At 43.2% G+C, this 27,918-nt stretch overlaps 1 protein-coding gene across 4 annotated transcripts in view; it reads left to right on the forward strand.

Annotated features, from left to right (window-relative positions):
* Positions 1-2,661: 2,661 nt before the first annotated feature.
* The window catches only part of GSAP (gamma-secretase activating protein), a 113,610-nt gene continuing 88,353 nt past the window's right edge, over positions 2,662-27,918 (forward strand). Inside the window, exons 1-5 of one of the 4 annotated variants that reach the window (XR_003858609.1) lie at positions 2,662-2,973; positions 19,457-19,533; positions 22,511-22,567; positions 25,421-25,490; positions 26,811-26,867. Coding sequence is in view for 3 of the 4 variants with exons in the window: in XM_029615706.1 (XP_029471566.1) it covers positions 2,898-2,973; positions 19,457-19,533; positions 22,511-22,567; positions 25,421-25,490; positions 26,811-26,867 (337 nt within the window). In the remaining variant the exon portion in view is untranslated. The remainder of the gene's footprint in view (positions 2,974-19,456; positions 19,534-22,510; positions 22,568-25,420; positions 25,491-26,810; positions 26,868-27,918) is intronic. The other 3 variants (XM_029615706.1, XM_029615704.1, XM_029615705.1) reach the window with 3 other exon arrangements.

A 27,918-nucleotide genomic window follows, 5' to 3' on the forward strand; every position in this document is an offset into this window, starting at 1 on the left:
TCCAGAGCCAACCTATAAGCCACCCCCAACTGTTCTTTTAACCTTTTCACAAAGTTCTGAAAAACGTAAAACAACATTTTATGTATTAAAACACCAAAAAGACAGATCACTCAGTAACCACACCTCTTCCTCAACTAATAGAAAATAGGATAAAAACCCTGTAATACCATTATAAATACAGTTCTAAGCACAGACTAAGTAATGCATATGCTAGCTTCAAAGTCCTATTGCTTTGGAAACCAAGTGCCAAAGGTTTTTGACCTCTCGTTGTCAGTCAGGTTGAGGATTATCTTTTTGACAAAACTCTCTATCAATACATTTCCAACACAAATTTCTCTTAGTCCAAGCTCTGCAGTTTAGGATTATGCCACTTTTTGTTTGTGAAGTGATATTTGACAGTAATTCAGCAATAAGGAGGTTGTTATATGCAAATCCACAACTTGACTCATGCATGCCTCTACCACAGACATGTGATCATGGTAGGGGTTCTATCAAGTGTTCAGCCTGTTGTGACTTTCTTATGCTCATGGGCGGCACAATCCACTGTGCAAGCTGTGCACTTGCGAAGGGCAGTGGCTCTAAGGGGGCGGTGGACTAGAGACACCAGTGTACACAATGGAGTGGAGGCAGCGGGCCTGGCAGAATCCTCTCTGCCAGCGCCCAAAGTTGAGGAAAGGCTCTGGGCCACCTGCGGCATAGAAGAGCCTAAGGGAGGCTTGCCTGCTCAGATTTAGGAATCGGATTGGGCAAGGGTAACCCAAACCCCGGCCCAATCCGATGCAGCAACTCAAGGATCCCTCGCACGAGCCGGCAGCAGCAGCGTTTCATTGAAGCTGTCTTCTACTGTTGTGGGGCCAGTCTTATGGTAGGAGCTGCAAAATCTCGCTGCTCCTCTTGTGAGACTGGCCCTGCGGCAGCAGGAGTTGACGTCACTGAAACGCTGTTGCTGCTGGCTTGTGCGGGGGATCCATGTGTTGCTACATCGGACTGGGCAGGGGTTAGAGTTATCCTTGACCAATCTGATCCTTAATCTAAGCAGGCAAGCCTCCCTTAGGCTCTTCTATGCTCCACTAAGGCCACTGGCAGGTTATTATTTATTTTATTTATTTAAAAGCTTTTATATACCGATGTTCATGTACTGGTACATATCACGTCGGTTTACATATTAAAGGATTAAAATTAACATTATTATTACAAATAATAAATAAATAAACAACAATCAACAAAGTCGGAATTACAACCGACTTAATAAACGTGGGTGAAGATTGAAGTAAGTGGAGCCAGACAGGAGAATTAAGGGTTGGATTCTGCTGCCAGGCAGCCCTGCAGCCTCTGCTCCATTTTGTCCAGGAGGAAGAGCCTGGGAAGGGGAAAGAGATGGGCAGTGACTGGGTAAGAAGGTGGGAGAAGGAAGAAAGTGGGGAAAGCATAGGAAAGGGTGAGAAGAGGGGAGGAAAGTGCAGGTGAAGGAGAGAGTGAGAAAAGCCTCTAGAGGAAGGGAGGGGGAAAAACTAAGATAATGAGGAAAGAGAGTGAGAATGGGGAAAAAGCTATGATAGTGACTCACTAAGGGGTGAGAAGAAGAAGAAGAATCTCTTGAGACAAGGATGGGAGAAGAACTGAAGTAGTGTGAGAAGAGGGGGGGGGGGAATATCTAGAGGGAGGTAGGGAAGATTCTCTGCAGGGAGAGAAGGGGGGAGGGGAAGAATCAAGGTCGTGTGGGAAACGGGAGGAAGGGCTGAGGTAGTGAGGGTAAGAGTCGAGGTAGTGAGGCTGTGGGCTGCCTGGTGGCCCCCATCCCATCCCATCAGCAGCCAAAGTGGGCTGGAGGCCACCTTGCGATACTATATTGTATTTGTTCACTCATGGCTTTCTGAGGGTCAAGGCCACATCCAACAGGTTACACTAGGCCTAATACCATATGGATATTTTTGTAGGGTTTTCTGGTTGGTGCCACAGCAGTGCGTGTAAACATAATATACAGGTTGCTGTAGTGATATTTTTTACCTTAGAAGACTGCTCTAAATGTTCTTTGTAATGTAAAATCTGTTATTATAAATGCATAATTTGTAAGTGTGTGTGTAGAGGGCTTGGGGGGGGGGGGGGGGGTGCGCTTTAAAGTTAGTCTAGAACATGTAATACCCTTGCACTGGCCATGGGTTGCAACTGACCTGGGTAGAGAGAAATACCAGATTTATATTACTGGAGGGAGATGAATAAACTGGGTGACAGGGGGGAGGCAGCACAGCAATTGTTCGCACAGGGCAGCCAAAAAGGTAGAAGCGGCCCTACCGAGCCTGCCAGCTCATTTTACACTGCCTCTTCCCATTGCAGTTCATTTCAGTGGTTGTATACTCCTCTCCCCGCGCTTCTCCAGACGGGTTTCACAAATGGTTTACTGGCAGTTGAACCACGGCGTACAGTTTTTCATCTTTTCATTGACACACTTTTGCTTATTAAAGGTTAAGCATGTTTAAATATACATGAAAGATTTGCAAGCACTGCACTCCCGCTCTAGAAGATAAAACAGAAAGTGCTTTCAAAAAGATAAATAAGGTAGAGAGGGGTAATACGTCAATAAGCAAATGAAGGAGCACAGCACGCGCCCTGCACGACTTGGCCCCCAGCCCTGGCTTGGACCGTCTCCGTTGCTGTGCAGGACCGAACGCGCTTGGGGCCCGTGGCAGGTGTGCGGCGGCGGCGGCGGCGGCGGCGGCCGCTGAGTGACACCGCCAGGAACCAATCGGGAGCAGCGCTGACGCACGCCCGAGCCGCGCGCGGCACCGATAGCCTCCCTGGCAAGCAGCAAGCAAGCGAAAGCTCCGGAGCGGGACGCGGGTTTTGCTTTCGCTTCTGGGCAGGGGCTGGCGCGAGGGCTTCGGCCCGGGAAGACTGTGATGGTGCTGCGGTTCCACGCCGCCTTTGACCTCCGGAGAGACGTGCTGCCCTGGCTCCGACCGCCCGAGGGAAACGGTAAGATATCCCCATACATGCCGGACCATGAATTGGGAACTGGAGCTCAAGAGAGTGGACAAGTTTAGGGGGATTTCCCCCCCCCTCTCATTCTGTACTTTAAAAGCTTCAGTGATCGTGAAACCTCTCTGTATCGAGACTAAACGGTTGTAGAATTAATACAAAAGCGTTTTTATGTAATGTATTCTTCTAGGTGCCTCCTGGCTATAAAGAGTGTGAGCTCAGTGACCATAGATAGGTCTCAGATTACTTTATCAATAATTGAATTTCATAAGCAAATATTGCAGTCCAGAGCACTCTCCAGGGGATGGTGCCTCTAGCGAGTCCGTGGCATCTTGTGCAGGGATCCGAGACCTTGCTGGAAGGTAAATGCTAATGAAACTCGCCTAAGTGTTAAATGCCACTGGTAAGTGTGAATAGTGCCTTGATTTAAAACCAGGCTGGAAATGAAGTAACTGCCCGGCGCTGCTTTGGGCGGCGGTGTTTTTTCCTCTTGTGACATAATGAAGTCACTTGCGGCCACTTGAAGAACTTAATTCTGCCTGAGATTGCGTCTTGTGTTGATTGAAATTAAAAAACAAAACAAATTTAATCACCTGCTTCCAGCAAAGCCATGTACAGGAACCTATCTTAAAATATTTTTTGCTAGGTAGAAAAGGGGAAAATGACTGGGGGGGAGTGGGCCCACCTTAATGAAGTTCTGCTTGATAACAATAGCTATAGTTGATAAAGGGTGTGACTTTTTCTTAAGTTTTCTAGCAAAGTAGACGTGGAAGGAAAATATTTTGTCCACCACTTTGCAAAACATTAATACATTGTCTGTTTATTTGAAGAGGATAAATGGACATTTATCCATTATAAATGTATTTGCTTTAATTTGTTTCTTTTGAATTACATTTATTCACTTCCTCTGCTTCAGCATTGTGTCTGTAAATGGAGCAGAACACTGGAATCCTGTAATTGTCTGTCTTTTTGTATTTCTCTTCTGAACTTCATTTAAAATATTTATATTCTGCCAATTAACAAATGTTGCCCTAAAAATAAAGATTTTTTTCATAAACAATATTTAGAAATTTGGGACTATCATACTACCCTTTTTTGTCTCGTAGAACATGAGCTATGTTCCATCAATAAATTGACAAGGTTACATTTAATCATCGGCCCATACTATTTTTTTATAAATAAAAATGCTTTTCTAAATTATTAAACCCCAAGTAGTGAGAGAGTGAAAAAATCAATTACTTCCCCTTATTTTGTTGTTGCATAGATTTGTAATCTTTTCAAGCCCAACACAATATCATGTTTCGCAGGAGCTGCCCCAGGGGCTGAACAGCAAATTTTCTACATTGAATTCTTTGGTCCCCCCTCTCCCAGTTGTAAATCTCCCTGTTAAAATGTAATTTCCAAACTTAACCTGTTTACTGTAAACTGACATGATGTCCACAACAAATGCCGGTATATAAAAATGTTTAAATAAATAAATTTTCTGTAAAAATAACAAATATTAGTCTTATAATGCCATTTTAAACAAAATGAATGGGGAGTAGAGAAGAACTTCAAGTTTCAAAGAGATTCTATTTCATAGGTGTTATCGCGCTGAATTCAGAGACGCTGAACCAAAAGAACGCTAAAGTGATTAGGCTTTTAACCCATTCATGTGATCATATGCAGACCCATGTACATTGCGTACTTATGCAAGTATAATTTACTTGTTTACTTAAAGACCACCCATTCTATTTCCTTATTAAGACCCGATGTGATTACAGTATGTAGTATGTAAATCCATTTTTGTTCTTGTTAGATTAACTGTAGAGCTCTATCACCACCTCTCTCCAATTAGCCTCCACTTTCTCCAAAATTGTTGCAATCCAAAAAACCATGATTGTTTTTGAGAAAGTGATCCACAAGAGGTAGCTTCCTCCTTTTTTGTCTTCAATCGCGACTTGTGTTCTGTCATCCTGATTTTAAATGATCGTTGTGTCTTCCCCACATATATCACATTACATGGGCATACAATGCAGTAAACCACAAAAGTTGATTTACATGAAAATTCAATAGATGACAATACGTTATAGCCATGAAAGATATTCTAAGAGACGAAAAAGGGTAGTATGATGGTCCCAAATTTTTTCATAAACAATATTTAGAAATTTATTTTTTTGGGCAATATGTGTTTTGTTACACTAGACTTCTTCGTTTTTGCTGTGTATTGGGCTCTTTTTGTGTAATAAGATGTTGGCAGCTTACAATATACGCACACAATGAAATCTGTTGAGCATAAAATAATAAACAGCACAAGTCAGAATACATACCCAACTACATTAAATAACAAATTAAGCCTGCAAAGTATGTAGGCCAGTATCTACTGTCTTTTTTTTTTTTTTTTTTTGAAACAAGAACCTTTTATAGGGCAGGAAAAGCTTAGCTGATAAGATAAGCCTTAAGTAGCTTCCTAAATTGAATGAGATCACCCTTGCACCTTATTGTCATGGGCAAATCATTCCAGAGGATAGGACCAACTATGCAAAATATCTTTTTGCATAGAGTAGCCAAACGAACTTATTTTATTTTATTTAAAACTTTTATATACCGGTATTAGTATGCAAACATCATACCGGTTTACATTGTAACTAAAAGACTGAAAATACAATTAACAGGGTGGGGAAGGGGGAGAGAGTAAATACATAGTGCAGAAAGTATTGAAGAAGAAGAAACATCAACTTTGAACGGTAACAGATGGGTTAATTACAAGGGACTATATACAATATAGTTACAAGAGACTATAAACAATATACAATTTAAGTGTCGCCTATGTGAGGATTGTTCATGAGGGTTGAAAGGAGTGATGGTAGATGGAGACAATTATTCTGGGTATGCCTGTCGGAAGAGCCAGGTCTTTAGTTTTTTTTCTGAACTTAGAGTAGCATGGCTCAAGTCTGAGTGTAGTCGGGAGGGAATTCCATTGTTTGGGGCCTGCAATGGAGAGTGCGTGGACCCTTGTGGCGGAGAGATGGGCTTTTTTGATGGGAGGTATTGATAGGGTCCCTTTGACAGACTGCGTGGGTCGGTCAGAGCGTATGGGCAAAAGGGTTCATCAAGCCAGTTAGAGTTGTAGGAGTAGATGGATTTGTGAATTATGGTTAAAGTTTTAAAGAGGATGCGGGATGTTATGGGGATCCAGTGGAGGTCTTTGAGTATAGGAGTGATGTGGTCAGATTTCCGTGAGTTAGCAATAATCCTGGCGATGGCATTTTGGAACATTTGTAGGGGTTTCGTGGTGGAGGAGGGTAGTCCGAGGAAGAGGGCATTACAGTAGTCTAGCTTTGAAGAAAGAGTAGCTTGGATGACAGTGCGGAAGTCATGATAGTGGAGGAGGGGTCTAAGTTTCTTTATAACACTGAGCTTGAAAAAACCTTCTTTGAGGATGGAATTGATCTGTTTTTTTAGATTGCTTAATGGAAGGAATTTCCAATAGATGCGGAGAAGAGAAGTGTAAAGGATGAGAGAGGAAATGGCCATATATGGAGTATTCAATACTAGAAAGCTCAAGCCAATGAATAGATTTAAAAACCATTGTGAACACTTTGAACTTTAGTGTCCAAACCAAGGGGAGCCAATGCAGATTTTCCAAAACAGGGGGAGATGTGATCATGCAGAGAGAAGCGGAGGAGCTTTTTGGATAAGTTGCAAAGCATGAAGATGAGAAGAGGGCAACCTTAGAAACAGAATGTTGCAATAAACCAAAGTGGATAAGTCTGAGTTACAATATGAAAATCCTGATGACATAAAATTGGGTTTAAAGGCCACAATATATGGTGTTTGTAGTAAGTTGATTGTACCACAGAATTAATTTTGGGATCACAGGGACAAAGTGGAATCGACTGCAACCCCCAGATTGGGATGAAATGTCCTTCAAACAAAAAAATTCCCATTGATGTTAGAATGAGCAACACGAGACAGTAACCACTACTTGATCTCTGTCAGACAAACTGTTAAGTTTCTAGAATGCCCCAGTGATAGGAGGTAATAGGTAAAAGAAACTGTATGTTATTGCATATATTTTAAACAAAACCCCCAGTCTAGAAAGAATAACAGAGTGGGGCAAGATAAATGTTGTACAAGATTGGAGACTATGAGGAAACTTGAGTATCATCTGACAATAATAGAAACAGATTAGATGACGAATCATCATTACATAGTAAGAATGGTTTGAAAGAAAGAGAAGAACTAAGAGACTAAGTAGGAGATTATGATTAAGAGTATCAAAGGCAGAAGATATATCATGAAGAACCAAGAGTTGTTGTGCTCCAGAGTCAAAACTAAGATCAATTCTGTCAGTCAAGAACAAAAGAGATTCCTGCTGTGGCATGGACTGAATCCAAGCTGAACATTGTACAGGCAATAGTTGGAATCAAGAAACTCTCTTGATGCTGAGTAAGGGTAAATATTTCAGTAGTGTTTTGCCAGTACTGGGAGCGAAGAAATGGAACAGTAATTCCCTGGGTCCGTGGCTTCCAGAGTCTCTTTTTTTTTAAACAGCAGACGCATTATAGCTGTTTTCAAGTTAGGATTATGCCTTCTGAAAGAGAGGCATTTACTAGATTACAGGTAATTTGGTGCACATCGGACAGTAACATTTTAAGCAGTGCAGTCAGTTTGTTTATTTATTTATTTAAGAGGTTTTTTATACCGATGTTCATGAAAATCATATCGCGTTGGTTTACATATAACTTTAGATGGAATTACAATAAACAGGGGAGTTTAACCTGGAGAAACAACTCTGGGGAGAGTCACAAACAAGAATAGAGGTGGAGGATGAGTAATAGCGTTAATAACATTAAAGTAACAATAATGATATCTGTGTTAAGTCAAGCATGAATTAAAGCTACAAAAGCTATCCTTCATATGGTTAAGAATGGAAGACATCTCCAAAGAGGAAGTAGGTGCAAACTCACCCCATGATGCTGATAAAAATGAAACTGTGACAGTACTACTAGAAATTGAAGATAAAAAGGTATCCATCTGAGAGATTGTTGTGGAGAGGAAAGATACAAAAGTTTCCCACGTAGACTATGTGGGAATGAGAACTATCTAAAAGAGGAGTACCCAAGGAGTGGTCGATACAGAACTCACGTGGGGGTGAAGCAGATTTGGCGATCTTGGACGAGAACCAAGTATGCTTGGCTTGATCTAAAGTGTCCTTGTAAGCTCCTAACTGAGAACGATAAGAATTGTAATTAGTCTGATTTATTTTTCCACCATTGTCACTCAATCATCTGACAAACTTGTTTCATGTTCCTCAGGGAGTGAGAGTACCAAATACAGGTTTTGTTATGGTGAACCACTAGAGATTTCATGGGAGCCAACCTATCTAATGCTGTGTGTAACAAATCCTGTTAATGATTGGTTAGGCTAACAACATCACCAGGTGAAGGACTGGATTGGTGGGGGAGCCATGAAGAGCGCAAATTCTCGGGATCAATGAGTGCTCGCCTCCTTAACAATTTGTATGGGAGAGGGCATGTGAAAGAGCAGGGCTGAGTTCTGAAGGGAACAGGAGATAAAGTGATCTGATCAAGGGACCTCTTGACAAGAAATATGCAAGACTGTGGAGACACCCAACGACTAGAAACAAAAAAAATTAATTCCAAGGTATGGCCCTTTTTATGAGAGGGGATATTAATCAGCTGAGCCCATCCTATAGCCTGCATAATTGAAAGAAAATCTGAGCAGATAAAGGATGGGGGATAGACATCCGCATGTACATTGAAGTCCCCTAAGATGATTACATGTTTTATATCAGCCTTAACAGAGAGCAATAAGTCGGTGAGTGATGAGACTATTGGCCAGGCAGCCTGGAGGTAAGCATACCAGGCCGATACTCCATTTAAGAGACAACGATAAATAAACAAATTCTAATGGAGAAATATCCTCAGAATGAACTAACGTAAGTGGCAGAGAAAGTTTGGCCACAATAAGCAGACCTCCACCTCTCCTCTTAAAGCGTGGTTTAACAGAATAGTGTCTGAGGCTAACCACCATGATTCAGTAATGTACAACAGGTCTGGGCCAATGTCCTTGAACAAGCCTACTGCAACTGGAATTATCTTACAAATCGCTTAACCATTTACTAGCAGGACAGAGTTGTTGGCTAGGAACTCTGGTGGCTTGTAGCCATTTGACTTGCAAGCGACAGGGATAATGAGTGCCTTGCCACACCCTTTTATTAAAGGTAGGTCTGAACCGATGTAATGAACCATAACAGCCCATTCCAGAAATCACTGGAATGGCATCACCATGTGGAAGGCACGATTTAACAAGGTTTACTGAGGGAGCTGATAGTACAAGCTGAAAGAGGAATAAAAACAACAGACAAGACCACTTAGTAAATTTAAGAACAGACAAATCCCAAAATTTCAAACAGACAAATTTCCAGGTGGACAAGTACAAGCACGTTCCCTGAGGAAGAATAAAATCCCCAAAATGTCCAAGATTAAAGATAACATGGTCGTAAGGCACAAGGATGCTCAAAGGAGTGGCGGGTCTTTAGAGGAAAGACCCCGGTGATGTCATTGAAGGGGGAGGGGCAAGCGTCAATGGTTGCAAACAGGGGACCCCCACCAACCTAAGAGAAACAAGAAAAAGCAATGTCCAGGGTAGTTGGCTTCTGGGAGTCAGGCAGCAGGGGCAGACAATGCAACAGTTGAGACAGCGCGAGTGAAACTTCTGGCATTGCGGCAGGCATTTAGAGGAAAGCCCTCGATGATGACATCGAAGAGGGAGGGGCCACCCCTTCATTTCTTTCAGTGCTTTGTGTATTACTTTAGCAATACGTGTACAAATTGCCATGCCAAAAAGGTTTCTTGAATTTGAGTCTAATTCTCTATTCTAGCATCCCCTGGATTCCTCTTTCAGTCCATTTGTCATTCATCAGTTACCCACTTCTTCTTTTTGGGAATTTTTTTTTCATCACGTTGACTCCTATGCTACCTCTTTCATGTCTGAGTCATTCAACCGCGGCTGCCTGACTCCAGGGGTGATCATAGGGCAGGAGGTCGTAGGACCCTTACCTCCTGATGTCATTGTCTAAGGCAGTAACCTATTCTACCAACCAGGGAGATCAGGTCTTCCAGAGATACGGGGATCTTGCGGGCGGCCAGTTCATCCTTAAGGGCAGGAGACAGTCCCTTGAGGTAGAGTGCCTGCAAGTAGTCTTCTTGCCAACCTAACTCACAGCTCGATACAGTAACATTCATTTGAAGATTTCTCGTCTGTAACGAGCTCGCTGCGCACAATTCGGACGCGTAAGGCAAACCAGCGATACAGTCTCCAGTTTCGCGCGTCCGTAGCGCTTCTTAAAACAGACGCGTAACCCTTCCCCACCCGGCATGTAAATGAACGAATTAGCTGTATAATGAAGGAATTAGCTATTCCCCCTCCGATACCGTAACGCACGCTCAGGTTATCTCATTAGTAACGCACTGTTTTGCCGCGGCCGTAACGTGTTAGTTTACCGCCTCCCCCTAGTAGGAGTTAGGACTGTGAGTCTAGTAACAAATCCATCGACACCGCTTAAGACACTCAAAAACAATAAAACACAATAAAAAAAAAAAAAGCGATACAGAGATGATCGAGAAAATGTAATGATGTGGGACACATAAAACTTGTCAGAAAAAAAAATAAAAATTTTTAAATACCTGTCGGAGGGCCGCGTGGGTACAGGCGGCAGCGGCGGGAGCCGGGTGGTCGCGTGTTAAATCTAGGCCGCGGGCGGGTGGGCGCCTGTTCCAGGCGGCGGCGGGGGGACACGCGTTAGTTTGAGACGGTCGGTGGGCGGCGGGTGGTCGCGTGTTAAATCTAGGCCGGGTCGCACAGGCGCGCATTCATTCATCCAGGCGGAGGAGCCGGCGGCGAAAGCAGCCGGCTCCGCCTGAATGAATGCGCGCCTGTGCGACCCCTGCGATTCGGCGCTCAAGGCAGTCACAGCATTCATTCACTGCTGGTGGGGGCTGCCTCGCAGCCCCCACCGGCAGTGAATGAATGCGCGCCTGTGCGACCCCTGCGATTCGGCGCTCAAGGCAGTCACATGCCGTGACGTCACGGCATGTGACTGCCTTGAGCGCCGAATCGCAGGGGTCGCATTCATTCACTGCCGGTGGGGGCAGCCCCGGCAGCCCCCCACCGGCAGTGAATGAATGCTGTGACTGCCTTGAGCGCCGAATCGCAGGGGTCGCACAGGCGCGCATTCATTCAGGCGGAGCCGGCGGCTTTCGCCGCCGGCTCCTCCGCCTGGATGAATGAATGCGCGCCTGTGCGACCCGGCCTAGATTTAACACGCGACCACCCGCCGCCCACCGACCGTCTCGAACTAACGCGTGTCCCGCCGCCGCCGCCTGGAACAGGCGCCCACCCGCCCGCGGCCTAGATTTAACACGCGACCACCCGGCTCCCGCCGCTGCCGCCTGTACCCACGCGGCCCTCCGACAGGTATTTAAAAATTTTTATTTTTTTTTGAACACTCAGGTTTTTACATATTTTGGTATTTTTTTTTTTTCACTTCATGGTGCCTGTCATTTCAAATGTCATTTGAAATGACAGGTACCAGCGCACCCTGGTTACTGTATAGGCGCTGTATTAAGCGCCTATACAGTAAAATGGGTTACGCGGGCATAACCCTTCCCTACCGCTTTAAAGCCGCGGCATGCATTTGCATGCGATTAGAGGAGAGTATCGGGGAGTTAGTGAAGAGAACTGTGCGTGCGGGGAGGAAGGGTGCGCCTGACACTGCCGCACTGTTATTACCGTGGCCTTACAGGATCGACCTGTCAGTAGCTAGAGTTCTAAACTCCACTGTATATTCAGCGAGCAAGTAGAGTAAGTGGTGACCAGCGACTGCCTGTCGGCCTATGTCGGAAGGCGGAGGTGAACTGAGGGAGCTGGTGAAGGATGGTGTCGGAAATCTCCCAGAGTGGGGAAGCTCATGCCAGGGCCTTCCCCTCAAGGCGCGAGAGGATGAATGTGATTTTTGTTGCCTCATTTCTAAATAGCTGGTGAATGGAAGATCCAATAATTAAGAACTCAAATGATTTGTTTTTAAATTTGTCAAACACTAATAAAATATTTCAAAACAACATCCAAAAATTAAAACTAAGGATAAAATAATTCATTCTCCTTACCTGTAAACCTTTGATTTCCAGTCACTCTGTGATTGTTGTGGATTAGTGAGAGAGGGATGCATAAACTTTCTCCTCTCTCATAGATATATATCTATAAATACCCATACATACATATATGCTCTCCCCCTCATATGTGCACATGTTCCCTCTTACGTACACATGATCACATGCAATTGCTTCCTCATTCACACAAGCTCACAGATGCTCGCACACACACACACGTTCCCTTTTACATACACATATATAAACACACAAGATCCCTTTCTTTCTCATATACATGCTCAGACACCAAGAAGAGAACACTCTAATCTTCAATACCTCAACCTTTCCTGATATAAACTGAAGAATTTACTGCTCAAAAAGAACTTACTACTATTTAGACCTCTTATTTTCCATCATCCCGAGAGCTTGCATCTCTCAGTGCTCTTTTTCACACACCTGCTCCTTCTTTCACACATATGCTTGCTCTCGCATGCACATGCCCAGTCACACACACACACAAGCTTAGGCACACACAGGTTTCCTCCTGCTCATACATACACCAAGGTCTCTCCCAGAAGCCCTGGTCCTCCACTTCTTTGGCGGGGCAAGTTTGGAGCTGCTTAGTGGCTTATTTTTCCCTTCTGGCCGCCTAGCACGTGGTCCTGCAGCTCATCGTGATTTTGCAGTTCTGCAACTCTTTGCTGCTGCGCGGCCTTATGGCTCCTCCTTCTCCTCTTCGCTATACTGCAGGTTGGGAACTGCCACGTGGCCCAAGGACTCTTCTTCACCGCACAGCAGGTTGGGAACTGCGACGTGGCCCTAGGGCTTCTCTTGTTCACTGTGCTGCGCTAAGGCTTCTCTGCGGCACTGGAAATCTCTCATCTTTGCTGCGTGGCCCAAGGGCTCTTCTTCACTGCGTGGTGCTGAGGCTCCTCCTCTTCTTGCCACGCGGCCCTCCGCCGCATCTTCACTGTGTGGCAGGTTGGGAACCGCCACGTGGCCCCGTAACTCCCTCCTCTTCACCGCTGTGTAGCCTGTGGTTCCTCCTCTTCTTGGCAGTGCTAGCAGCTGACTCAACTTGGTGGCAGCCCTGAGGCCGCCGCCCTGTGCAAGTGCACAGCTTGCACAGTGGGTTACGCCGGTCCTGTGCTCGAGGAGCATGGGATGGGCGGGGGGGAAAGCAGTTCAAGTCCTGGGTGAGTTGTGACCACCAGAGTCACTGAGCAACTGAGAGAAATTTGCACATAGGTCATAACCTTCCTACTACCTGGGTAGCTGCTCAAGGAGCACGGGGTGAGAGTTCAGGCCCTAGACTGATTATGAAGACTTGTGCAGGCACCCACGGAGGGAGCTGGGAGAAGTATGCAGATGGCCTGCAACCTCCTGACTACTTGGCCAGATACTCGATGAGTACAGGGTTGGGAGCAGCTCAGGCCCAAATGTGTTGTGGTGACTTCCAGAGTTGACCACTGAGGTGACTGGGAGTATGCAGATGGACTGCAGTCTCTCAGTACCTGGCTGGCAAACAATAAGTTGGCAGCAACACATGACAGAAGTAGATGGATGTTAACGTGTCTCAAGTTGTAATATTTTTTTTATAGCAAAATAACCCTGTCTTTAAATCTTTATTTTCAAGAAGAGCAAACAAAGGCAAGTTGTGTTTGCGCAAGGAGGAAATGAATGTAACAAAAATGCATTTGAGTACACAGAACTGGTGATGCTGTAGTTGTTTAAATAGAAAAATTAAGTTTTACATTCTTTGTATAAGGAAAATAATGATTCCAAACATCCTGAAGTGGGGAAACTGGTACCTTTTTTTTAGTTCCTGCCACAGCATATGCTCTCTCTAGTTTCCTGTCTCAATATTGTGTTTTCCTATGAGTGTGGTGTTACTGTGCTCTTCAACATTTAGGAGAAAGCTGCTTGCACTATTGCTGGTTGCTGTTAATTCTAGAGGTCAAATTTGTACTTTTTCAGGCATGTATCTGACCAATAGCCTCCAGAGCTAGGCAAATCCAGGGCTGTCTGATTGGACAGTTGGGCTATTTCTGGCCAGCATTGTTCAGACACATAATCACACATTTGTCATGCAAATAATTTGATTCAGGCCCCATAGTTTTATTTTTCCACTGTGGGCGGCCAATGCAAAGCAGCTCTTGAAGTAGAATACCTGCTTTGTTTTACGGTATCCCAAATGCAAAAGCATGGTTCGGCGAGGACACGGAATGTTATACACACAACAATTCGTATTTATCTTTGTAGCATCTTTAATCATTTCTGAGAAGATTAGCAGGTGCAGGGACTCTGCAAAGACGCTGGATAGAAAAAAACATATGTTCTTGGCTGTTGATTGGATTAAGTTTTCAGTTTTACAAAATATTAAAAACGTGCATTTCTGGCCTAGAGAGTACATAATAAATAAATATACTAACACAGTAAAACGATGGCCCATTCCTTCTACCCACTTTATTCCCATCCACATCTCAAGGATGTATCCCAGCTTCCAGCCTCAGAAGCTTGACCGATTTGTAGAACAGGGCTCTTATCTAAACTGGTTTTCCGTTATCTTGCTCTTTAGTTTCCTGTGTCCTGGGCAGATGAGCAGACGACTTCCCATTCTTAATCCAAAAGCCAGGCTCCCTCCCGCCACGAGTGCCTTACCGCCAAGTTTGTTTTTTTTTTTTTTTTTTAAATAACCTGAACTGCTACCAAAACTAAACAAGGCTGGCCAGGTGGCTGCGTCTTTGCTGGGTACTCTCCAGTTAACGCCCACCTACCAGCATTGTCCTAGTCTTGGTTTCTGGAATTTATAGCCCGCTGCCGCTGGTAGCAACTCGCTATTGCATTGCTTGTGTTGTCGCTATCTTCAGCTGCCCCTCCATTTTCTCACCGTCACCTTGCTGGATGTGAGCTTGTTACTTTGATTTATGATGGAAAGGTGGTCCTTTTTTTAAGAGAATAAACCAAATTTTAAAACTAAACCAAGCCACCGCCGGCCTACAGGCATCAACCCAGTTGGTTCCTGGGGAGTTGTAGCATGCTGGTCCCAACCTTGTTACAGTGGTGTCACTAGACAGAAACTGTTTTGTGTGGAGGGGGCAGGGGCAATATGAGGAGGACAAGCTTAGATAAGGGAGGGTAGCAAGCCAAAGTTATATTTCTACATATCGCACCCACCCTTTCACAGCATAACTTCGTTCTCTTAAATTGGCTATGAAAAGGCACTAAAAGGAAAATCTCCAAGGGCCTTTTTATGCAATAAAGAAACCTCTGGCCAGTTTCAGCCAGCCAGGAAAACTTCCATTAAAATTGATAGCATCATTCAACCAGTTCTGTATGGGAGCGAAGTCTGAATCTCAGTATAAACCCTGCGCTTCCATTTCTTCCCCAACACACGCTCCGTATGCACAGAAATTCCCCCAGCAAAGCGAATACTATACTGGGCCTAGAGAACACCAACTGACCCCCCCCCCCCCCCCCACCACCACCATTGAAGAAAGAAAACAAGTCAGACTGCTATATATCCCTACACACCAGCTGAATCTCTCACCTTGGTCACATCTGGAACATAGATTAATCCTCACAGACTTCAAATTAGAAATAGAACAGCCGCTCAGCGGCAATTTCTGGATAAGGACATAAAGGCCCTAGAACTGCAGGAAGCTATCAAATCTCTCAAACCTGGTAAATCTCTGGGACTCTATGGATATACCCCGAGATTTTACAAGAAATTTGCCACAGCACTTACACCTGTCCTATTAAAGTTTTTCAATTCCTTACGCATGGGGGCCACTTTATCTGCTCAAGCTAATACAGCTGGGATTACGCTCTTGGTAAAGCCTGGGCGAGACCCATCTGCATGTGGCTCGTATAGACCCATTTCCCTTTTGAATCTTGATGTTAAGCTGCTGGCAAAAATCCTGACCAACCGATTGAATTGTTTTATTGCTCAGTTGGTGCATACTGATCAGGCGGGGTTTACTCCTGGGCGAACTACAGCTGACAATGTCCACAGAATCCTGGACACTATTTGGCTTGCACAAAAACGTAACACCCCTTCCCTAACCTTGTCCATCGATGCGGAAAAGGCGTTAGATATGGTACATTGGCCGTTTCTTTTTCAGACTATGGGAGGAATGGGTTTTGGTGCCCCCTTTTTGGACTGGTTACGTCAGCTGTATAGTTCTCCTAGAGCCTGCCTGAAGATTAATGGTGACTATTCCTCCACTTTTGAGGTGGGTAGAGGGACTAGGCAGGGCTGCCCATTATCCCCGCTATTCTTTTTGCACTTTTTCTTGAACCCTTTGCCATTAACGTCCGCAGTAACGCCAATATTACTGGACTAGAGATCGGTGACACTCCATAAGAATCTCCCTGTACGTTGACGATATCTTACTTACTCTTACTGACCCGGAAGGCTCACTGGAGGGGCTGATGGATGAAATGACAACCTTTAGCGGAGTCTCTGGTTTCAGGGTTAATTGGGACAAATCCAAGATACTAAACATCAATATTCCGCCCCGGTTGGTCCGTTGCCTGCAGGGGCTGTTTCCATTTAAATGGGCCACATCACAGATTAAATATTTAGGGATTCAGCTTAGTGCCACTCAGGATCTCCTTGCCATAAATTATACACCTTTTATGGAAAAAGATTGCTAAGGATATGGAAGACTGGAGCCATTACCACATATCTTGGCTGGGCAGAATGGCCGTCTTTTAAAATGAATATCTTGCCAAAACTCTTATATCTGTTCCAAACCCTTCCAATTTCGGTCCCTCCCTCACTTCTACAGCAGTGGCAAAGGAGCTGTATGTCTTTTATTTGGGCAGGCAGAAGACCCAGGGTTGCCAAAAAAGTGCTTACCCAACCCAAATTAAGAGGGGGACTCGGCATACCGGATCTCCCTCGTTATTTTAGAGCTGCCCCGTTTAAAAAGTTAGTGGACTTGCATACGACCAAAATCGTGGGTGCTCCTTGCTCAGGAGCTCTTGGGAAATGTGCCTATTCACAGCCTTATTTGGCAACCCAGGAACACTTGGTTAGTAGACCCAGCATTGGTACCCCCTCCCCCCCCCCTCACACACACACAAATGTTATTACAGTTATGGCAACGACATGGATCAGCCTTGGTGGGCAGTAGGGAATACCACGCCTGCACTAGCTTATTTGCCAATAAGGCCTTCCACCCTGGCTTTGAGAGTTCTGCTTTCTTAACCTGGAGGAGAAGGGGTATCCGACATTGGAGGCATGTCTAGGGTCCAACGGCAATGTGTCCTTTTACGGATCTTCAGCGGGCCTACTCCCTGCCTGATTCGGCTTTATACCCATACCTACAATTAACCCATTTTGCGCAGACCAGTCTGCTAGCGTTACACTTTAACTTAGGGAAATCCGACTTTGAAAAGTTGTGTGAGAAGGCTAATGGTTGCTCAAAGGTTATGTCGCAGCTATATCAATTGCTATTGCCCCAGACAGCACCTAACTATAATTTTCAGCTACTATGGGAACACGATCTTCAGGTGGACTGGGCTCCCTGGGTCTGGCAATCTATCTTTCAAACCATGGGTAGAGGTCACATAGCAGCCTCGCTTATTGAGAACACTTACAAGGTACTTTACCGGTGGTATATGACTCCCTCTCAATTACACAAATTTGCACCTCACTACCCAGATAACTGCTGGCGGTCCTGTATGCAAATAGGTAGTTATTACCATATGTGGTGGGATTGTCCCAAGTTGCAGGTGCTCTGGGGTGATGTTTTCCATTGGATGAGCGATTTGTTCCCGGGGTTGCCCTCATCCACTCCAGCGCAGGCATTACTGGGCATAAAGTTACCAGGGCTCTCGGAGGATCATAAGACTGGCACATTTTATTCTAACCGCCAGCCGTTGTGAAATTGCCCGTATGTGGAAATCCCCCAATGTCCCTACAAAAGTAGACGTTCAACGAAAGGTGCACAAAATTTTTTTATCAAAAATTACAGCTTATAAGCATAAAAGAGTTTCTCGCTTCGACTTGATTTGGCGCCCATATCAACTGTGGCTTTCTTCCATGAGCCCTGGTATCCAGGGTTTACCGTGACCCATTACTTACACTATTCTCTTGCTATTGTGTGACTCTCAGTTCTTTAGATTGGTACTATCTGATTACCTCCTTACATGTAGTGTATTTTGAGGCTTGTGGGGTGGGAGGGGCGGGGGAGATTGTGTATTTCAAAACCAAAGCAATGGTATAATTGCCAGGTTATAAACCATTCTTACGCAGTATGTTATGTTTTCTATTGCTGCTTACTTATATTGGCAGATTCCATTTGTACGAAGTCGTACTACCTGGTTCTGACATGTTGTTCTGATTGTACATTGTATGGTTTATATGACCTGTTATTTTGTTTCAATAAAAAACCTTTAATTATAAAAAAAAAAAAAAAAAAAATTAGAAATAAAAACATGCAGACAAAAAAAGTGTTTAGTGCAGCACTGAGAAAAAGAAACGTTTCCACCTATACTGATCAACATACAAAGATAAGAAATGTATAATCCCAGATTTGACACATTCCAGTCTCTAAAAACTGAAAATGAAATCCTTTTTTTTTTTTTTCTACCTTTTGGTAATTTTTTTTTCTAATCAAAGTGGTCTAGATTTTTTTTTACTTTCCTCTTCTTGGTCTTCTAAGTCCTTTCCATTTTCTTTTCTCCTGTCTTCTACCCTTCATTCCTTTATCTGGCTCTGACATTGATCTATTCCTTTTATTTTTTTTCTCCATTTTGCAACTCTGTCCACTCCTAGCTAGATTTCATCTCTCCTTTTCCTCTTTCTCATTCTTCAGTCTCTCCTCTCCTACCTACTAGCTTTGCATCTCTCACCCCATTTCCACCCTCTGTATTCACTCCTTCCCCATTCCTCATCAACCTTCCTCTGCCTCTCATCCCCACGCCAGTCCCCATTTTTTTTTCTTCCCCCCCCCCCTCCCCCTTCACAGGCCTGATACTTTTCATGACCTCTCAACCTCTCCCCAGCCACTCCAGGCACTTCATACCATCTCTCCACCCACCCCACCTTCTGTGCTCCCGGTCTCAAAATCCCTGTATCCCTCTCACCTTCCCAATCCCAAGGCTGTGCCTTTTCTTCTACCTTCCAGTCCCTTCTCATCTCCCTTCCTTTTTTTCTTCTCATCCTCCACTGTCATCTTTCTCCCTCACCTTCCCCATCTTTTATCCCCCTCCCATTCCTTCCCTCCTTCCCTACCTCCTATATTGTTACAGTTGGATGGTGTCGTCTTCCATTCATTTACATTTACTCCTGTACTTTTAATGCATTATTTCAGATGTGTTTGAGAAGATTTCGGAAACACTACACATAATAAATGTTGAACGAAGCAGGACAGTTCTTTACACATGGAAGGTAAGTTTGTTATATGTTTGCACTGATCACCTGTGATTTTCAATTTTATGTATATAGGGGGTTCAGAAAAAATATGAATAAAAAAATAAAATAGTTTTTCTGGATTTCAGTTAGAATTAGTGATCATTGTGTTTTAATTCTTTATTATTCCCTATAATCTTAAAACTTATTAACTTTATCAGGTGTCTGTCTTTAGCTCCACTTGTTGTCACCTGTCTAGACCATTGTAGGTTGTCTCTTGCAATATTAATGCTTGTAGAAGGACCTAACAAGTCATGAATTAATATCTTTGATTGGGGGGGGGGGGGGGGCGCCGCCATGGGTGAGTGCTTTGGGTACTATTTCTTTGTCATCTTGTTTTCCGTGTTCACTCATAGACCAGTTTTACTGGAAATCCCTGTGCCTAAGAAATCAAGTACCTGCTTCTGAAGCACTGCCAGCTCTAAGTAGCTGGAGGAGAGTGAGCCTGAGCTAAAAGTCGGACCCAGATCTCCCACTTCTGAGTGCGTCCGTTCTTCCCACTTTGTTACTGGGCCCTCCTCTGCACCTGGGATAGTCTGATGCAACAGCCTGGAACAGCTCCAGCAGAATCCTGTAGGAGTATCCAGCCTACTCCAGTACAGGCTGTCCGGGACTGGAATTTATATTGTCTGTCATTTCTTTGGGCATGTAACTTTTTTTTTTTTAAATGCTATTTTACATATACAGCATCTTGCTGCATTTCGAGCACTATATACCTTTTTACAGCAAAGGAATAAAAGATTCAGATTTCATTCAGTAATAAAGGGGCACGTTTCCAAAACTGAGCAGTTGGAAAGCTTGTTAGAAGGCATTGAGGAGTAGGGTTGAAGTAAATATTTTTTTCATCGGAGAAGAAGTCCTGGAACAAGGGGTCATGAAGTGAAACTCTAGGCTACAGTCAGGAGCAATGTCAAGAATTTTTTTTTTTTTTTTCACGGAAAGGGTGGTGGAGCACCCTCTCAAAGTGAATGGTGGAGACTAAAATGGTAACAGAATTTATGCAGGCATGGGATTAGCCCAGGGGATCCTTAATTGCAAAAAAGTGAATAGTGGAAGGAAAACCTAGCGACACGTATTTAAATATTTAAAATACACTTCTCGAATGATTCAATGACTAGTATTGGAGCTTCCGGAATGAATGGCAAAGTGGGTAAAATGCATTAGAAGTTCTAGGGGAAACAGAGGTAACCATTTGGCTGGGACGGTCTGGCAGGTTACAGTGCAATTATTTATTTAATGATAGCATTAACTAGTAGCTGTTATCTGTCTGGCATGCTGCAGGTACAGAAATAACTGGAAGATGCTGCAGAAACACAGGCGGTTACGTAGCTGGGCCTATCTAGCAGGGGACCTAGGCGGCTAGGATGTTTAGGCAATATCCACAATACTATGGGTAGCTATTTAGATTGAGGTGCAGTGGTAGAATTGAACTACGAGCTGGATCTGTCTGGAAGGCTTGAAAGTACAGTAATAAATAGAAATCCTAGTATTGCTAACTGTTTAGCTTATTACAAAGCTTTATGGTTAGACATGGGAAGGGTGTTGAGTAGGAATTAAGTGAGGGATTTTGAATGCTTATCTGCCCAAGATAGTAGAGTACAAATGAGAGAGATGGCAAAAACTGTCCTTGATAAGGAGAAATATCGCATAAGTAGTCATGCTCTATGGCTGCAGCTGGGGATATATTAGAGCTTTGTGGTACAGCAGAGTTTAGATAAGAGAATGCCTTCTAAAGAAAAGCAAGACAGGGAGGTCTTTTCTTTGCAAGAACAGTAAAACAGCAAGAACAATATAAAACAGAGCTGTAAGCAATCAGCAGTTCAACTCACACCGAAACAGGAAGCAAGTAAGTATTCAGAGCAGTACAGAAGTCCTTGTAGCTCAAAATAGTTCATTGCAAGCAAATTCAGTACAGTCCAGCACAGTGACATGAAACACATTTCCAACATAGCAGTGTGGCAGTTTATAGTTTTATTGTTTTTCTATACCGTCACATCGGCAAGGCCTTCACAACGGTGTACAATCGTATTGACAGAGAAAATACATTAAATTAATAAAAGCTAACATTAATAAAAAGATGAAGCACAGAAAAAAAATGTTAAAATAAAATCATAATACTATAGTACTTAAAATATATTACATTAAAGTTCCTAAAAAATATTAAGAATATTAAGAATCTTTGGAGGTTACAGTATTGGACTAACAAGAATGTTATTCCTGATAGAAGAAACACACAATTCCTTGTTTTTCAGTCTGGTATAACTGCAGTATTCTTCTACAAAAGAGACTGAATATTTAAAAAAAAAATTAAATCATCTTTTCAGGCTGTCCAAAGTGGTGTACAGTCATGTTCAAAATTGTTTTCCCTTGCTTTAATTTTAAAATGACATTGATTGCATTTCACGGAATTGACCATTTGCCATCCTTTATAGTGCAATTAGTTATGAGCTGTATAAGATCTGGTGTGTTTAAAAAAAAATGTTCCTGTATGTTTTTATAGTGCTTCCAAGCTGGTATGTGGATTTGAGTGTCCACTCATATGCGACTTAAGTAGCCTAGAAAAAAATGCCATTGATAGATGTGGGTTCATCAGTTTTGCAGAGCCATGTCCTTTCTCTTCTGGCCGGAGATTTGTTAAGGGAGAGAGAAGGCAGGTAGAGTCAGGAAATGTCTAGCCCATTTTGCAATTGTGTAGGCAGATTTATTAACATGTCAAGAACTGAGGCAGATTGTAAATTTATTTATTTTTTTTTAAACTGCAAGACTTAACATGTGCAAGCATTTACTGTGCTATGCAACCAGCTCTAACTATGATATCAGAAGTTGAGCTTGAGACATTTTGTGATCTTGGGTATGGAAGGAAGGCCTAGGATTGTTTTGATGCCTCCATTGGAAGTGAAAAGAAAAATATCTGCATACATTCAGAGTAAATTTGCCGATGCCTCTGATTTTTCAGGGAATTCAGGGATACACCCATATTGGATTATATGACCTTGAAGCTAAACAAAATGAGGTAAGAGTAATAGGATGATGCTGACAATTTTTTGACTTTCCAGTTTACTTAGTTTTTGGATAATAGCGATAGTGTCTTTCCTCTGCAAATGCTTTCCAGCGTAGCACCTAACAATTAGAGAGGCGGGGAGAATACTCCACGGATACCTTTTTACAATGGTGGCCTTTGAGAGTCTGTCTCTTGCTCTTCTTTGCACACAGCATGCGTTCTTTACCTTGAAACCTTCCTTCCCTTCTTTAAGTTCAAGCACCATTTGTGTGTTGCTGTTCGGGTTTTCATCTCGTATGCTTCCTTTATTTATGTAAAACATTTATATTTCGTCCATATTGACACTTTCATGCTAAGTGGGTTTTTTTTTTTTTAAATAAACATGCAGTTACCTTGTTTATGTTTCTTTAATATCTTCACTTATGACTTGGCCCTGAAAAGTTTTCAACTGCCCCATGCAAATTGACGTGAAGAAAACGGGCCATTTAATAGGGGGGATTCCTCCTCGCTCCTAATCTCCTCCCCTCACCTGAATGGCAGGAGCATGACCCCCTCAATAACATCGTTCTCCCCCCCCTGGATCCCAGATCAAGGGGCATCTGTATGCCCCAATGGCTCCCTTCCTCTCCATAGGAAAGGTCCCATTTCCTACCCCTTCCAGCAGTGGGCCTGATTAAGATTTTATTTATTTGAAGCTTTTTTTTTTTTTTTTTTTATACCGACGTTCGAGGAACATCACATCGGTTTACAGGTAACAGGAGGAGGAAAATACATCAAACAAAAGCGAGTCTGTATAGGAACAAGAGTTTTTTTATATAAGCAATATAACATAAGCCAAGAAAAACATGGCGATTCTGCTGGAGAGAGGAGAGTTGCCTCTCACCCAAAAATCTAGCTTTTACTCTACAGGTGGGGGGGTTAGGACAGTGTTTATGGGGGAGTAAGTGAGGGAAATTCCCTCCTCCCCTGTTAACCAGCCTTTTTTGCTCAGGGCTGGTTTGTACATCAGCTGGTATGGGCATTTACAAATCTTTAGAACAGAGGCCAGGCTATTGAGGGAAAGTTTTAACTTGCCCTTGGTAAAATGTATCATATAGCATGGTAAGTGAGGTTTTAATATGCATGTAACTTTTTTTTTTACCAAGTTGCATGCTAAAACCTCTTTTAGTGCAAAGTTTTATTGCATAAGCCCCTTTGGTCTCCACTAGAGAGTGGTGCAAAAATCACAGTATTTGGATTTCGAAACCCTTACAAAAAGAGGAAAAATAGCCAAGTCTCCTCTACAATCTCTCAACTCCTTTGCATCCCTGTACTGTCAGAATGCTCCATTTCATGCCGAAAGCTAGCCTGGCTGAGTCATACAAATGTAGATAGAAAAGAGCAAACCAGTTATGGTTACCATGAAAATAAGGACAATAAGATAATATTGTCCTTATTTTCGTGAACGTTTCTGAGCTAAATTCGTTCTCCTTCATGCTTTTCGTGTGAACTGTTTTTCAAATAGCCTGATTCAAACATTCTAGTCCGACTTGCATCTTCATTTCAGAGATTCTTAACTTTCTGGAGCAAGGTGAGTTGGGCAAGGTAGTTTGTCGTCATTGAGCTTTTTCTGGCATGTAGATCCCTTGTCTGCAGGGGTTCTGCTTTGTCCTAGCAAGTTTGAGTTAGGTTATAGGAGTTTTGAAAAGCCACAAGGTGCCTCAGGAGCTGTTATATGCCGCTTAGAAGGAAAAGAAATGGATAGGATTGAGGAATTTTTTTTTTTAAAGGAAATAGTTGAACTGGAAAAGAAATGCAGAACGTTTATATAAAAACAACAACAAAAAAAAGCGCTGTTATCAATCACTTAGAGATCCATATTGAACAGGAAAAACTTACCTAGTCAGGTTAAACTGGAAATTTGTGTGCTGCTGAGAATACCTGGTTATAAATCCAAAGTAAGCTTAGCCGACTAAATGTAGGCCGGTCCTTTGATTATGACTAAAGTTATCCAGATAGCTTAGCCAAATAGTGCTGAATGTCTCTGTGCGTTATCCAGATAACTGAGCTCCACTCCACCCCGGAACACATCTGATTTATCCAGGTAAATTTTAGCCGTCTAAACACTTAAAGATGAATTTTAAAAGCCCGACACGCATTAATTAGAGGATGCACGAATATGTCTGGCTCGCAGGCGCCAAGCGGATTTTAAAAGCTACTGAGATAAAGTGCCTATCTCCTGCTGTGTGGCCCATCTCGGAAGTTTTCAAAGCATGGCTTGGGTATTTTGGGGTGTGAACCTGAGATGCGAGCATAAATACTGAAGCGATCTGGCGCATGCCGAGGCCCCCCTGCCGCTTAACTTTACTTCTGCTATGAATGTTGTGCAAGTCAAAAAAAATATAAAGAGAAAAAAAATAGGCAGATCTGTGGGGTTTTAAGGGTTGGGAATAATTTGGGGGGGGGGGGGGGAGTGAAAGCTTTTAAACTAGGGGAATTGGGAAGATATGTTTCTTAATTGGTAAAACTGGGAATAGTGTGGTCACACGCCCCTTTTAAAATTCCCGATACACGTGGTAGAAACGGCATTGATGCACACCCACTTAAAATTTGGTGCATACGTGATTGCGACTAGGCTTTATAACACGTGCGCATATACACGTGCAATAATAAAATAGGCCCCCGTTCCTGGGCGCGGGCCGATGCATGCGCCCGTGCACCGGTTTGAAAGTTACCGACCCACCCAGATAAATTGGAAGTGGTCAGGGTGGCGGGATTTCTAAATCCCACAAGTTGTCCATGTAAGTCCCGAGCTTAGCTGGCAGACCGTTTCAATATGTTCCTCTTAGGTTCTTATGTTAAAAAAAAAATGTTTTGTCCATGTAGGTCTTGTATACGTTTGAGAAAGACCTGCAAATAATCAGCTGTTCGATAAACCATGAAAGGACACTGCTGGGTAAGTTTTGCTTTGTTTATATTCCGTGGTAGAAGAGAGAAGATTAGAAGTATCATGTAAGCCTCTGTGGGAAGTCATGCCCCGACGTCTGCGGCTCTCTACTGTGAAGAGAATGAGCTCGGTGAAAATGGCATACAAACGTTTTTGGTTTAATTTTCGCTTTGCATCATTTCCCTTCAGAAACCCCACAAAATGAAATGAGACAGGGAGGGGACATTTTTATAACAGCCCGTGTATAAAAGTACATTCGGACTTCACCCTTTTTTCGAAGTGGACTTGCGCATGTAAGTCAGCTTTAACGATTAGTTAGACCCACACATACCTTTAGCGTGGCATAGGCGTGCACGTTTGCTGTACGTGTGCTGGAGAGCAGGTATAAATGTCCACACGAACATTCCCGCACATGCTTTCAGAACTATTTATTTGGAAGTGTCCGTGTAAATGATTTCCCTGCCCCAGCTCCACTGCCCCCTCCCTCCATAACCATTTCTTTGCAGGATGCGCAAAATCGCTTCCGCGCGTACTTTCACGTGTATAGCTCCCTGAGGTTGTTTTCAAATCGCTTACTTCCGTGTGTGAAAGCTTTTTTCAAAATTATTCCCTAAAGGAGCCAGTGTATGTGATATTGCTCATGTTTACATAACCACCTCGTCCGAACTAGCTAGCTCTCATCATAAGAGAGAGGACTCAGTGGAAACGAGAGAAACCTTCAACAATAAACTTCTTTAGGGTTCTTCAAGGTTTTACATGGCTGCAAACTTTGCATAGAGAAAAAGGAAAACCAACTACAACAGAGTGTGTTGTTGGAACTCAGCAACAATGAGACTGACTCAGTTTACGTTTTAATGAAATGTTTAATCGAAAAAGCAAAACATTTCTTTACTCCTTATATATGCGTAATCTAAATGCATCTAAAAAGCAAGTGGGTTTTTTTATTTTTAGAATTAGAGAGAGGGAGGAGGTGGATGATATTTGGCGCTTTTTGTATTGCATTGATGTTATTTTCAGTGTTTGTTTGCATTATGAGAGAGTTCTGTCAGGTTGTCAAACCCTGCCGAATCGTCAAAATCCGCACATTTTCAAAGCAGATGTGTGCGAAATAAGCTTTTGAAAATTTGGGTTAAAATGTGCAGGTATATTACACAGGCTGTTTATGAAAATTGCCCTTCCCATATTCTAATCTAGACAAAGTGATAAACAATTGTATTTTTGTAGGTGTCATTCAAAATAACTTTTAATATTTTAAATTAGTTTAATCTGTGCTAAGCAACTGTGAGAGGCGAGCTGAACTTTAGGTGCATATTTTCCTTTCTTTTTTAGCTGTTAGCTATTTCCAGTCAGCAAAGGGAGAAGGTGTGAATGAGCCCCTCAGGCCAGGTACTGTAGTATACTTTGCACTATTTTAAAATAAGACATTGTCTACTGCAAGGGTGGCCAACTTTGGTCCTCGAGAGGCACAAACAAGCCTGGCTTTCAGGATATCCACAATGCATATGCATGAGAGAGGTTTGTATGCACTGTCTCCAATCTCATGCATATGCATTTTGGATATCCTGAAAAACAGGCCTTTTGGTGGATCTCGAGGAACAGAATTGGCCACCTCTTGGCGTAGTGGCTGAGCTCAAAGACTTTAACAAATGCATGGGACTGCTTCTTAGATAAGCATGCAAGGATTACGTGAGGGAAGAGTGGTGATCCTGATCTACTTAGGGTTGCCACCTGACCCAGTTCTGGTTTTGCTGCATTGCATCTATGGACTTTATTGTTCCAATTATAGTAAGAAAGGCAGGATGAAAACTCTCTATAGAAACAATGAGACAAAATCAGAACTGGAACTTCCTGTCAATATTGATGTGGATTAGGTGTCATCTGTAAGCCTAGCTGGAGCTTTCTTCAGTTTTGTGGCTGTTGGGAGGGGGGGGACGGGACTTTTTAAAAAACATGTTTTATTTCAGTAAATTGGGCCCAGGTGATTTTTATTGTTGTTATTCAGTATCGTGTGGGAGTTCTGAGTGATATTCTCCAGCCCAGCTTCTGCTGCTCAGGGTAGCTGGGGTTGGGGATACTGTGGAGGGAGGGAGTGTGTTTTATTTCCCTTGTTAGGTGGGGGAGGGAGAAATTCCAGCCATTGTGTGACAGTAAGAACGGATTAGTCCCGGTGTATGTCTACTGGGTTCTGGAGGGGAGCATTGGCTGGGGTTCCTTACTATGAGGACTGTTGTGTGGTGGGTTTGTTTTTTTTTTTTTACACAGTGGTTGGCCTAGGAGGGTGGTGGTTAAAAAAAAATTCACCCTCCCCAGGTAATTGGGAGTATTGCCCAAAAAGAGCCAAAGGAAACTGCCAAGTTACCTAATAATAAAAAGAAAATTAGAAATTACAGACAGGTGAATACCACAAGGCCTATCCAGTCTGCCCATTTCCCTGGTG

This window comes from Rhinatrema bivittatum, chromosome 9 (genome assembly GCF_901001135.1).
Source record: "Rhinatrema bivittatum chromosome 9, aRhiBiv1.1, whole genome shotgun sequence".
Taxonomy (NCBI): Eukaryota; Metazoa; Chordata; class Amphibia; order Gymnophiona; family Rhinatrematidae; genus Rhinatrema; species Rhinatrema bivittatum.